The sequence below is a fragment of the Rana temporaria genome, chromosome 3, assembly GCF_905171775.1.
Source record: "Rana temporaria chromosome 3, aRanTem1.1, whole genome shotgun sequence".
NCBI lineage: Eukaryota > Metazoa > Chordata > Amphibia > Anura > Ranidae > Rana > Rana temporaria.
Genome location: NC_053491.1, coordinates 469280159 through 469295037, shown reverse-complemented (window position 1 = coordinate 469295037; position 14879 = coordinate 469280159). Strand labels below are relative to the sequence as shown.

Here is a 14879-nt window from a genome sequence, read left to right as displayed (position 1 = left end):
CACCACTCGGTGTAGATAGCGCGTCCCCAGCTCTGGTGTCCTGGTAGCGGGGCCAAGCTTCCTGGTTGTGAGGCCCCTTCTGTGGTTTGGAAACCTGGAGAAAGTCCCACACCAGTTCCTCTCCCCACTGTGCGGAGAAGTAGAGTGACCACCTCATCCCTTTAACCCGAACACATATGAATTACACGGGTTGTGTGGATGATTAAGGGGGTCATCAAGATCACTTGGGGCCTCATCTGCAATAAACTGGCCTCAGATCCTGTTTAATTCTTATGTGTGTTCGGGTTTAAAAGGGATGAGGTGGCAACCCTACGTGGAAGGCCTAGATAATGCCCATCACATCCCTGGGGACACACGGGTAGTCCATCCCCCTCTCCCCTGTGCATCAGTCTCTTGTGCTGTATGGATAATCTCTCTCTCTCTCTATGATCCATCTCTCTCTTGCTCTCTATGATCCGCTATGATCCGTCTCCCTCTCTTTGATCCGTCTCTCTCTCTATGACCTGTCTCTCTCTCTATGACCCGCCTCTCTCTCTCTATGATCCATCTCTCGCCCTCTACGATCCGCTATGACCCGTCTCCCTCTCTATGATCCGTCTCAATCTCTATGACCCGTCCGTCTCTCTCTATGATCCGCTATGACCCGTCTCTCTCTATGATCCGTCTCTCTCTCTATGACCCGTCTCTCTCTCTATGACCCGTCTCTCTCTCTATGACCCGTCTCTCTCTCTCTATGATCCGTCTCTCTCTCTCTATGATCCATCTCTCGCCCTCTACGATCCGCTATGACCCGTCTCCCTCTCTATGATCCATCTCTCGCCCTCTACGATCCGCTATGACCCGTCTCCCTCTCTATGATCCATCTCTCGCCCTCTACGATCCGCTATGACCCGTCTCCCTCTCTATGATCCGTCTCAATCTCTATGACCCATCTCTCTCTCTATGACCCGTCCGTCTCTCTCTATGATCCGCTATGACCTGTCTCTCTCTATGATCCGTCTCTATCTCTATGACCCGTCTCTCTCTCTATGACCCGTCTCTCTCTCTATGACCCGTCTCTCTCTCTATGACCTGTCTCTCTCTATGATCCGTCTCTCTCTATGATCCGTCTCTATCTCTATGACCCGTCTCTCTCTCTATGATCCGTCTCTCTCTCTATGATCTGTCTCTCTCTCTATGATCTATCTCTCTCTATGATCTGCTATGACTCGTCTCAACCTCTATGACCCGTCTCTCTCTCTATGATCTCTCTCTCTCTATGATCCATCTCTCCCTCTCTCTATGATCCATCTCTCCCTCTCTCTGTGATCCGTTCTCTATGATCCGTCTGTCTCGTGTCACTATAGCGGTCTCATGTCAGTGACGTCCTCAGCCATGTGATCCTCCAGCGTCACGAGGACGTGTACCAGGAACCAAAATGGCCGCCAACAGTCAAATCAATTATTGCCTTGCCCATAGTAGGCATGGCGACCGCAGATAGTCTTAGTGGCGTTTCCCACAACTAAGATGGCCGCCGCGAATTAGTGACGCTGGAGAGTGCAAGAGGGACCTAGAGGTACGAGAGAAGGGTGCGCCTGACACTCCGCTTCCTGTCGGGATGGAGGCCGTGCTCAATGACCTGGTGGCCGTGGAGGATCTGGTGGTGAGAGCGGAGGGGGGAAGGGGATGTACGGTGTGGGCTGTGAGGAGCTCGGTAACTTGTAGCAACCAATCAGAGTTCACTCCTCTGAGGATTGGAGACAGTGGATGTTGATTGGTTGCTCTGGGTTACCACTCTAACAGGATAAGATGTGTTCTGATTTGTTGCTATAGGTTAATACTCTGGACAATATAGACGCTGATTGGTTTCTCTGAGTTACCAGTTTGGACAAGAGGAATGCTGATTGGTTGCTATGGGTTACTACACTGGATAAGATGGATAGTGATTGGTTGGCATGGGTTACCAGTTGGGACAAGAGGGACGCTCATTGGTTGCTCTGGGTTACCAGTCTGGACAAGCGTGAAGCTGATTGGTTGCTCTGGGTTACCAGTCTGGACAAGAGTGAAGCTGATTGGTTGCTCTGGGTTACCAGTCTAGACAGAAGGGATGCTCCTTGGTTGCTCTGGGTTACCATTCGGGACAAGAGGGAAGCTGATTGGTTGCTCTGGGTTACCAGTCTGGACAAGGGGGCAGCTAATTGGTTGCTCTGAGTTACTAGTCTGGACAAGGTAGATGCTGATTGGTTGATATCAGTTACCAGTTTGAAAAAGAGGGGTGCTCATTGGTTGCTTTGTATTTACCCGAAGCAACCAATGAGCACCCCTCTTGTTCAAACTGATAACCTAGATGAACCAATCAGCATGTACCTTGTCCAGGCTTGTAACCAGTTTGCGTTCATCTTGTCCCTAGGATGGAAGCTGATTGGTGGCTCTGGGTCACCATTCCTCCATAGTGATGTGTACACCCTGTGTCCTCCATGACTGGATGAGGGGGGGGTCTGTCCTGTCCCCCCCCTCATAACACGTCTCTTCATCACTGATCCCCCCACCCACATTTGGGAGCTCCGATACTCCTCATCACTGAAATATTATTCCCCACAACCAATCAGCTGAGTGCATAAAACAAAAAACACAAAGATGATGACCGGCGAATGAAAAAGTCGCCTAAAACATTAGTGTGTAAAAGCAAAAAGATCAAAAAAAAAAAAAAGTGATCTATTGATTAAAAAAAAAAAAAAAGACAGGAAGTGACGTCATGATGTCTCTCCGGTCCTCCAAGGTCCCCTTGAGCCTCTCGGAACACTTTCATGAGAGCGCCACCTGCTGGCCGAAATAAATAATACTGGAGTTATGGCTGAAATCTTCATCTATAACCTGGGAAACCACAATAGATATATAATTATATATATATATATATATATATATATATATATATATATATATATATTAGGGCTGTGACTGATTAAAATTTTTGTGTTCGATTAATCGTTTTTTTTTTTTTAATCGATTAATCGACTAATTTCGATTAATTAACGCACATACAGATACAACTACTTTTAGCTGATCTCCTTGCATTGCAACTCTGCATTAGCCACTGGTAAATGTGGTGGGGGCAGTATGGGGGCAGATGTGTATATTCTTGCAGTATGGGGGCAGATGTGTATATTACAGCATCTGCCCCCATGCTGTAATATACACATCTGCCCCCATGCTTTAATATACACATCTGCCTCCCATACTGCAAGAATATACACATCTGCCCCCATGTGTACATTACAGCATGGGGGCAGATGTGTATATTCTTGCAGCATGGGGGCAGATGTGTACATTACAGCATGGGGGCAGATGTGTACATTACAGCATGGGGTCAGATGTGTACATTACAGCATGGGGGCAGATGTGTACATTACAGCATGGGGGCAGATGTGTATATTCTTGCAGCATGGGGGCAAATGTGTACATTACAGCATGGGGGCAGATGTGTATATTCTTGCAGTATGGGGGCAGATGTGTACATTACAGCATGGGGGCAGATGTGTATATTCTTGCAGTATGGGGGCAAATGTGTACATTACAGCATGGGGCAGATGTGTACATTACAGCATGGGGGCAGATGTGTACATTACAGCATCTGCCTCCATGCTGTAATATACACATCTGCCCCCATGCTTTAATATACACATCTGCCTCCCATACTGCAAGAATATACACATCTGCCCCCATGTGTAAATTACAGCATGGGGGCAGATGTGTATATTCTTGCAGTATGGGGGCAGATGTGTACATTACAGCATGGGGGCAGATGTGTGCATTACAGCATGGGGGCAGATGTGTGCATTACAGCATGGGGGCAGATGTGTACATTACAGCATCTGCCCCCATGCTTTAATATACACATCTGTCCCCATACTCCAGGAATATATACATCTGCCCCATAATGTTACCACACACAGATGGTTGTCCTTTCTTACCTGACTATCAGGCAGGCAGACCCATCTGCAGAGTAGCTGATGGACACACGTGCGCAAGGGAAGAAGATGCAAGCAGGCGGGCAGGTGATGATGACGTCAGCGCGCCGCGGCTCCGGAGCTAGGCCGAAGCCGCGGCCTTTCCTATGGGCGAGACCGCGGAGCTCACTCCGCGGATCGTCAATCGATCAAAATAATTTTAATCGACCAAAGAAATTAACGATTAATCGACCAATTAATCGTTAATTTCCGCAGCCCTAATATATATATATTTATTACACACATATTGCAGTAGGAAAGTGCTTAATGGGACGAGGGTTTGTGTGTCTGGAGATTTTCTATCACTTCCTATCTCTACAGGATGGGAGATCTTCACAACTCTGCAGTAAAAACCTGACAGAGGCTCCGTCCTAAGAGGAAAGTCAGATCGCTGAGGCCGTGATAATGAGGAACCCCCATTGGATTATCCCCTGGGGTACAAATACTACTATCCGGGAGTCGGGTGGCGAGATCCAATACTTGCCGGTCTTACCCCCTCACCCATTCCTGGGGCTGCACAGTGAAAAGGCAGACGTCCCAATACTTCTGTGTGTGTGTGTGTGTGTGTGTATATATATATATATTACAGTATCTCACAGAAGTAAGTACACCCCTCACATTTATGTAAATATTATCTTGTATCTTTTCATGTGACAACACTGAAGAAATTACACTTTGCTACAATGTAAAGACATTAATGGCTGTGTGTTGAGTTATTTTGAGGGGACGGCAAATTGACACTGTTATACAAGCTGTACACTCACTACACAACATTGTAGCACAAGTGTCATTTCTTCAGTGTTGTCACATGAAAAGATAGAAGAAAATATTCACACAAATGTGTGTGTATAATTAATATAAAATGTGTGTACAGTGTGGTTCCTGCATAGGACCACTAGGTGGCACCAGATGACTGGTAACAAGTTCTGCTTGTGCCCACTGTGCTCCAATCATCTCATTTTATCTGTTGGGCCCTCCAGAACACAGCACCTGATGCCAGCATGTGCAGTCTTTTATTTTTTTATTTATTTTACATTTTTGGTAAAAAATAAAACATGAGGTTGCATTGAGTAATTAACCACTTCCATACCGGGCACGTATACACCTTCCCGCCCAGACCAATTTTTAGCTTTCAGCACTGATGCACTTTGAATGACAATTGCGCGGTCATGCTACACTGTACCCAAACTAAATTTTTATCATTTTGTACCCACAAATAGAGCTTTCTTTTGGTGGTATTTGATCACCTCTGGGATATTTTATTTTCTGCAAAAAAAAAAAAAGACCGAAAATTTAGAAAAAAATACGTTTTTTTTTTGTTTCTATTATAAAACATTGTAAATAAGTACGTTTTCTCCTTAGCTGATGGGCACTGACAAGGCGGCACTGATGGGCACCGATGAGGTGGCACTGATGTGGTGGCATTGATGGGCACTAATATGCGGCACTGATGGGCGGCACGGATAGGCACTCATAGGCGGCATGGATAGGCGGCATGGATAGGCGGCATGGATGGGCTTGGATAGGCGGTACGGATAGGTGGCACAGATAGGTATGGAAAAAATCTATGCGCCACGGCGGGAACTCCTAGAAGTGGAACCAGTAAATGTGAAAAATATATATATATAAATGGATAAATTAAATTGAGCTGCTCCCCAAATTCAGGTGACTGAACAATATATGGAAATGGTGAGGGAGGGGGCCCTAGACCTAGTGAATGGTGTGCATATATAATACAATATACAAATATTAATTTATGTTACTATGTACATATATGAAACAATAAAAAAGTCCAATCATGTGCTAATTTTGGAATAGAAAAGTGATCAAAAAGTCCTTTAGTATAAGTAGTTCTTGTGAAGAAAGATCTGTATCTTGAATGAGTAGTGAAGCCTCCACCAGATAAATGACAATCACCCGATGTGAATAAATAAATTGGCTCCTTACCAACTAGAGTGGACCCTTTAACTAAAAAGAGGTCAAATCAGCTTTGTTACACAAGGTAACCATGGTAAGTGCAGATGGAAAGGTCCCAATCAGCGATCAGAGGCCTGGTAACGGATCTCACATCCCATCGAAAATATAAAAGAAAGGCTGCAATAGTATAATACCGTTTATTAAAAGCAATAAAATAACAGGACAGCCGAATGGCTCCTTACTTGATCAGGTGCCAAAGTCCCGGCACTGAGGCTACTGCGCGTGGTATCGAATACAGAGAGCGGGTCTCTGTGTGTCTCTGTGTGGCGTGCGTTCCAACTCCACCAACAAGCCCCGGAAGTAGCGTGCGTCAGCGTGACCAGTGTGCGCCTCGACGTACGTTTCGTAAGGAATTACGTCATCAGGATGACGTAATTCTGATGACGTAATTCCTTACGAAACGTATGTCGAGGCGCACACTGGTCACGCTGACGCACGCTACTTCCGGGTCTTGTTGGTGGAGTTGGAACGCACGCCACACGGAGACACACAGAGACCCGCTCACGGAGACACACAGAGACACACAGAGACCCGCTCTCTGTATTCGATACCACGCGCAGTAGCCTCAGTGCCGGGACTTTGGCACCTGATCAAGTAAGGAGCCATTCGGCTGTCCTGTTATTTTATTGCTTTTAATAAACGGTATTATACTATTGCAGCCTTTCTTTTATATTTTCGATGGGATGTGAGATCCGTTACCAGGCCTCTGATCGCTGATTGGGACCTTTCCATCTGCACTTACCATGGTTACCTTGTGTAACAAAGCTGATTTGACCTCTTTTTAGTTAAAGGGTCCACTCTAGTTGGTAAGGAGCCAATTTATTTATTCACATCGGGTGATTGTCATTTATCTGGTGGAGGCTTCACTACTCATTCAAGATACAGATCTTTCTTCACAAGAACTACTTATACTAAAGGACTTTTTGATCACTTTTCTATTCCAAAATTAGCACATGATTGGACTTTTTTATTGTTTCATATATGTACATAGTAACATAAATTAATATTTGTATATTGTATTATATATGCACACCATTCACTAGGTCTAGCGCCCCCTCCCTCACCTTTTTCAGGTGGCACTGATAGGCAGCACGGCTGGGCACTGATAGGCGGCACGGATGGGCACTGATAGGTGGCAAGGATGGGCATAGATGGGCACTATTGTATGTGTTTTACTAATGGATGCCAATCAGTGCCAAACAATGCCTGCCAATCAGTGATGCCCATTGTGGGCACTGATTGGCATCCATTTTTTGTGTCCTCATCCCTGGTGGTCTAGGGTGGCATACCTTTTATTTTCATTTTTTCAATCCCTGGTGGTCCAGTGGGCATCCTCGGGGGGGGGGGGGGGGGGGGTTGTGCTGATAATCGATCAGCACAAACCCCCCCGTCACAGGAGCAGCCGATCGGCTCTCCTCTACTCGCGTCTGACGTCCAGTCAGGATTCTACAACCACTTTGCCGACGTCAATGTGTCATTGGCGGGCGGCAAGTGGTTAATTACCAAACATGTCAGTGAAATGGCAACCAACGGCGGTACCCCAAATTGTCCATAGGCAATGTTTTAAAAGCCTTTACAGGTTATTAATTTAAAGATAACTGTGAATGATGTCACCCCAACATATGTGGTGATATGGAATACATGTGACGCAATTGTAATGTATGTATACATGCACCTGTTTGTTCTTCATATGTGGGCGGGGCTGATTTTTTTTTTTTTTTTTTCTAATTTTTAAAACTTTTTTTTTTAATTTTTACTTTGGCTTTATTGCTGGTATAAGGGGACTCACAAGTGTGATAGCATTGTGCAGGTGACCAATTTTTTATTAGACTTCTAATGTCACCTTTACACTCTACTGAAGCTGACTGAGCATCGCTTCTTCCCCGATTGCCATAATGAACATTTAGACCCCTTTCACACTGAAGTGTTCTTACAGCGTTTTAGCGTTAAAAATAGCGCTCATAAAACGCTCTCCATGCATCTCAATGGACACTGAGTCCTGCAAGCAGCATCTTTGGAGCAGCTTTTGGGCGCTGAAAAAAAAAACGCTCAAACGCCCCTCTCCATTGAAATGAATTGAAAGCGCTTTAACTACTTGCCGACCAGCCGCCACAGTTCTACGGCGGCAGGTCGGCTCGCCTGCGCGAGAGCCCGTAGCTCTACGTCGCCTAGCTAAGCAGCTACTAGGGGCGCGTGCCCGCCCCCCGCTCGTCCCTGATCACGACGCGCGTGCCCGGCGGGCGCGATCGCCGCCAGGCACCCGCGATCACTCGTTACAGAGCGAGAACCGGGAGCTGTGTGTGTAAACGCACAGCTCCCGGTCCTGTCAGGGAAGAAATGCCTGACCGTCTGGTTCATACAATGTATGAACGGCGATCAGTGATTTCCCCTAGTGAAGCCACCCCCCTACAGTTAGAACACACCCAGGGAACATACTTAACCCCTTTCCCGCCCCTAGTGTTAACCCCTTCCCTGCCAGTGGCATTTTTATAGTAATCGATGCATTTTTATAGCACTGATCGCTATAAAAATGCCAATGCTCCCAAAAATGTGTCAGAAGTGTCCGCCATAATGTCGCAGTACCGAAAAAAAAAAACGCTGATCGCCGCCATTACTAGTAAAAAAAAAAATATTAATAAAAATGCCATAAAACTATCCCCTATTTTGTAAACGCTATAACATTTGCGCAAACCAATCAATAAACTCTTATTGCGATTTTTTTTTTGTTTTTTTACGAAAAATAGGTAGAAGAATACGTATCGGCCTAAACTGAGGAAATTTTTTTTTTTATATCTTTTTTTGGGGGATATTTATTATAGCAAAAAGTATTCATATTTTTTTTCAAAATTGTCGCTCTATTTTTGTTTATAGCGCAAAAACTAAAAACCGCAGAAGTGATCAAATACCACCAAAAGAAAGCTCTATTTGTGGGGAAAAAAAGGACGCCAATTTTGTTTGGGAGCCACGTTGCACGACCGCCCAATTGTCAGTTAAAGCGACGCAGTACCGAATCGCAAAAACTGTCCGGGTCCTTTACCTGCATAAAGGTCCGGGTCTTAAGTGGTTAAAACACTCATAAAACGCTCTCCATGCATCTCAATGGACCCTTTCATACTGAGTCCTGCAAGCAGCATCTTTGGAGCAGCTTTTGGGTGCTGAAAAAACGCTCCAAAAACGCCCCTCTCCATTGAAATGAATTGAAAGCGCTGTAAAAACGCCTTACCCTTTCACACTGAGGCACTGCAAAACACCCTAAAAACGTTAGGGTCTTAGCGGTGCTATACCAGCGTTTTTCGGGCGATGGCAGTGTGAAAGGGCTCTGAAAGCACATTGGGATTGCAGATGAGGCTTCGCCTGGAAAACGCCCCAGTGTGAAAGGGGCTTTAAGGTAGTATGAACCCGGGGGTCTGCCTTGTGGGTGTCAATGTTACCAGCACACCATGAAAATACATAAATAGCGTCCAAACGGATGATTTATCGCATGATCACAACACAAGGAGAGTGCAACGTTTCGGAGCCACGCAGGACCCCTTCGTCAGGCATGTGATAAATGTGGGGTTACAGTGTGCAAAATTTAGAGCCATCAACCAATCAAAAAAGCCAGAAAAATAAAAAAACGCACAAGAAAAGCAAGCTCCTCCCACCCCCAGACTGGTATGACGTGACGAAGGGGTCCTGCGTGGCTCCGAAATGTTGCACCCTCCTTATGTTGTGATCATGCGATAAATCATCCGTTTGGACGCGATTTACATCGTTCCATGGTGTGCTGGCAAATATTCTCATTGTGACTTGTACCCGTATCCAGCTGGTTGCGCCCAAATCCAAGAGCTCATCCAGGAATGTGTGCGATGGGAATATGAAGTATGACTTGTGGGTGTGTCCGCCCCCCCCCTCCCCCTTCCCCCAGCTGTCAGCCTCTCATAGAGCTTAACAGGCTCTAGGTCTGGACTCTCCGCCGGGCTCTGAGATATTGGGGTTAAATGCCCAATGTGTATGGGACCTAACACTGTCACACATGATGGAGGATCTCCATGATGTCCTCTGACCTGCAGCAGGTTCCCCGACTCCGTATTGTGGAGGTGCTGAGGCCCGGATTCACGTACGAGTTACGCCGGCCTATCTCCAGATACGCCGACGTAACTCTGAGTCCGAGCCGTCGTATCTATGCGCCTGTTTCTTAGAATCAGCTACGCATAGATTTCTATTAGATCCGACCGGCGTAAGTCTCTTACGCCGTCGTATCTTAACTGCATATTTACGCTGGCCGCTAGGGGCGTGTACGCTGATTTACGCCTAGAAATATGTAAATCGGCTAGATACGCGAATTCACGAACATACGCCCGGCCGACGCAGTACAGTTACGCCGTTTACGTTAGGCTTTACTCGGCGTAAAGTTAACCCTGCTATATGAGGCGTAGATGCGGCGTACCAATGTTAAGTAAGGACGTCGTTCCTGCGTCAAATTTTGAAAATTTTACGTTGTTTGCATAAGTCCGCGAATAGGGCGGTGCGTCATTTACGTTCACGTCGAAAGCATTGGCTTCTTGCGGGTTAATTTGGAGCATGCGCACTGGGATACTTTAACGGACGGCGCAAGCGCCGTTCGTAAAAAGCGTCATTTACGTGGGGTCACATAAAATTTACATAACACACGCCCACATCTACCGCATTTGAATTAGGCGGGCTTACGCCGGCCTATTTACGCTACGCCGCCGCCGCAACGTTTGAGAATACGGCACTTGCCTGTAAAAGTTGCGGAGGTGTAACGTAAATAGGATACGTTACGCCCGCACAAAGATGCGCGCTTCTACGTAAATCCGGGCCTGAGTGTCCTGAGTGTTTGCCAGCATTGTGTGTACAGACACTTGTCAGCGTGTTGGGTAAACACTCCTCTATGGGTCACAGCATGGGAATCCTTCCATCACAGCCAACCTGGAACCACAAGGATTAAAGTGATCCTCCGAGGATAGGAATGTGGTGCCTGCCATGGACGATTGGTAAAAAAAAAAAATCAGGGTGTCCCTCCCCTTACTGAAGAAGGATCGTGTGATGCTTTAACGGGGTTGTAAAGGTTTGCTTTTTATTTTCTAAATAGGTTCCTTTAAGCTAGTGCATTGTTGCTTCACTTACCTTTTCCTTCGATTTCCCTTCTAAATGTTGTTCCTTTGTCTGAATTTCTCACTTCCTGTTCCTCCTCAGTAAGCTTTCCTCCATCATCTGAGCCGTTCTGGCTGGGGGGTTAGTCGGCGTGTTCACCCCCTCTCTTGGGACTACATCCGTGTGGGGAGATGCTGTGAACCAACAATGCACAAGCTTAACGGAACCTATTTTGAAAATAAAAACCTTTTACACAACCCCTTTAGGCTCCATTCACACCTGAACGCGGCGTATTGTACCGCGACAAATTGCGGCGTTTTGTCCCACGATTTGCCGCGTCAAAACGCTGCGTTTTTTACCGCGGTTTTCGCTGGAGGGGTGATTTACACATTGTCGGCTATGGCCGAACGCTGAAGCCGCCTGAAAAAAAGGGTTAGGCTCCATTCACACCTAGGCGTTTTTACGCCCGACGCTATTGCAGCCTGAAATACGCTGGAGGGGTGATTTAACATTGTCAACTATGGAGATGGTTCACATCTCCACGCCGAACGCTGTACGCCTGAAGCTCAAAACAAGTCCCTGACCCTTTTTTTTCAAGCGGCTTCGGCGTTCGGCCATAGCCGACAATGTGTAAATCACCCCTCCAGCGAAAACCGCGGTAAAAAATGCTGCGTTTTGTTGCGGCAAATCGCGGTACAATACGCCGCGTTCAGGTGTGAATGGAGCCTTAGGGACTTGTTTTGAGCTTCAGGCATACGGCGTTCGTCGTGGAGATGTCCCTGAGGCTCCATTCACACCTGAACGCAGCGTATTGTACCGCGATTTGCAGCGACAAATTGCAGCGTGTTTCCGCGACAAACCGCAGCGTTTTTCCGCGACAAAACGCAGCGTTTTTTACCGCGGTTTTCGCTGGAGGGGTGATTTACACATTGTCGGCTATGGCCGAATGCCGAAGCCGCTTGAAAAAAAAGGGTCAGGGATTTGTTTTGAGCTTCAGGCGTACAGCGTGGAGATGTGAACCATCTCCATAGCCGACAATGTTAAATTACCCCTCCAGCGTATTTCAGGCTGCAATAGCGTCGGGCGTAAAAACGCCTAGGTGTGAATGGAGCCTAAAGGAAGCCCATTCAAATCCGAGCAGAAAACACACGTACCACTATTCCACCCCAGCACACAGCGGTGCATTGCTATGCATTGTGGTGTGTTAAATTTTCAGGGGCGTTCCTTAAAGCGGAGGTTCACACAATCCGCTTTTTGGATCCCTCCCTCCCTCCGGTGTCACATTTGGCACCTTTCAGGGGGTGCAGATACCTGTCTGACAGGTATTTGCACCACTTCCAGGTCTGATCCCCACGGGGAATCCAGCCTGTGACGTCACTCCCCCCGCTGTCTTCTGGGAAACACTGTTCCCAGGAGAGAGCGAGGACCAATGACGGCACGCCGCGATCCTCGCGCATGCGCAGTAGGGAATCGGGCAGTGAAGCCGTCAGGCTTCACTTCCTGATTCCCTCGCCGAGCATGGCGGCGGAAGCAGCCGAGGACCGAACGATTGCTCAGCCTCGGCTGCTGACATCGCGGGCGCACTGGACAGTTAAGTGTCCATTTTTTAAAAGTCAGCAGCTGCCGTATTTGTAGCTGCTCACTTTAAGTGTGTGGTGATTTACCGTGTACTGCGGTTTAGGTCTGAAGTCTGCCTATTGCGTCCCCCTGCTCATCACATTGATAATTAAATCATGAAAAATTAATCTTTTGTGATTTCATTACATACCCTGTTTTAGTAATATTTGGGGACCATCTGGTTCAGCTTCTGATCATGTGACCACTGTAAAAGCCAATATCGGAGCTCACGTGATCAGACAGTCCCAGCCACCCCACATGTGAATTAACACACTTAACCAGTTCCCGACCACCGCATGTACATATACGTCCACAATATGGCACGTACAGGCACATGGGCGTATAGGTACGTCCCCGCCTTACCTCGGTTCGGGGGTCCGATCGGGACCCCCTCCGGTACATGCGGCGGCCGGGAACGGTGTACGGGAGGTCCGGGAGGAGGGGGCGGCTATTGGTTTCCAGCCGTCCCCTCTCGATCTCCCTCGGCGAATCGGATTGCAGCAGAGCCCTCCCTGCCTGTGTAACTGTAAACACAGGCAGGGAGGAAGTGACGTTTTCTCCCCTCTGGCGGTCTTTTCGTTTGATTCCAGAGGAGAGAAGACGTCAGTACTGTGAGTTGCACCAACAGCACACTGACACAGCACACATAGGCACATAACCCCCCCCGATCACCCCCCCAGCACCCCCAGATCACCCCCTGTCACAGTGTCACTGATTGCAGTGATCATTTATTTTCTGATCACTGCTTTTAGTGTCAGTGTGACAGAAAAAAGTGTCAGGGCAGTTAGGTTTAGGCCCCTTTAGGTCCAGGGTAGCCCCCTACCCCCCCCCAATAAAGGTTTAACCCCTGATTGCCCCTAAAGTTAACCCTTTCACCCCTATTGCCAGTGTCACTAAGCGATCGGTTTCTGATCGCTGCATTAGTGTCACTGTTGCCGCTAGGCAGTTAGTTTTTTTTGAGGTTCGCCGCCAGGTTTATATAGCGTTAGGTACCCCCATAAATAAAGGTTTTAACCCCTGATTGCCCCTAGAGTTAACCCTTTCACCCCTATTGCCAGTGTCACTAAGCGATCGGTTTCTGATCGCTGTATTAGTGTCACTGTTGCCGCTAGGCAGTTAGTTTTTTTTGAGGTTCGCCGCCAGGTTTATATAGCGTTAGGTACCCCCATAAATAAAGGTTTTAACCCCTGATTGCCCCTAGAGTTAACCCTTTCACCACTGATCACTGTATAAGTGTCACTGGTGACGTGGTTAGCCAGTTAGTTATTTAGTTATTTTAGGTTCGCCACCAGGTTTTTAGAAAGCGTTAGGTACCCCCATATATTACCGAATAAAGGTTTTAACCCCCTGATTGCCCCCTAGTTAACCCTTTCACCAGTGATCACCGTATAAGTGTTACGGTTGACGCTGGTTGGTTAGTTTGCTGTTTATAGCATCAGAGCACCCGCCGTATATAACCCAATAGGTTTAACCCCCTGATCACCCGGCGGGTGATATAAATTTAATTTTAGCGCCAGTCAGGGTCTGCGTCACCCCAGGCAGCGTTAGGTTAGAGCCAGTACCGCTTACACCCACTCGCTAAGCATACACCCCCCTTAGTGGTATAGGATCTGAACGGATCGATACCTGATCTGATCAGATCTATACTAGCGTACCCAGCAGTTTAGGGTACCCAAAAACGCATTGTTAGCGGAATCAGCCCAGATACCCGCTAGCACCTGCGTTTTCCCCCTCTGCCCAGCCCAACCCACCCAAGTGCAGTATCGATCGATCACTGTCACTTACAAAACACAAGACACATAACTGCAGCGTTCGCAGAGACAGGCCTGATCCCTGCGATCGCTTACAGTTTTTTTTGAAGCGTTTTCTACATTTGCTTTTCTATAGTCAGGTGCTTTTTTTACCTGTGAATCCTTACCATTGTACCACTAAATTTAGAGTCCAAAATGGCAAACCGAAGGTACAATGATAAGCAGGCCTTGGAGTTCATGTGCATGTCAGATAGTGAAGAGGAGGAGGTCACGCATCTGACAGATTCTGGCTCAGAATATGAACCCGTTTACGACAGCGGCTCCATGTCAGATAGCTCGCACGACGAAGTTGAGGTCCCTGCTAAGGCCAGGCGTACCCGATCCCATTCTGATGTTGTTGAGCAGCAAGAACCGCAGGACCCTCGTATGGAGCAGAGATCCAGTACTAGCG

General features: G+C 47.3%; 1 protein-coding gene across 1 annotated transcript in view; it reads left to right on the top strand.

The window, feature by feature from the left end:
- The first annotated feature begins 1490 nt into the window (after positions 1-1490).
- LOC120933622 (mitochondrial fission 1 protein-like) overlaps positions 1491-14879 on the top strand; it is a 34419-nt gene continuing 21030 nt past the window's right edge. The window contains exon 1 of the mRNA XM_040346928.1: positions 1491-1642. Coding sequence (XP_040202862.1) covers positions 1598-1642 — 45 coding nt within the window. The 5' untranslated portion in view covers positions 1491-1597. The remainder of the gene's footprint in view (positions 1643-14879) is intronic.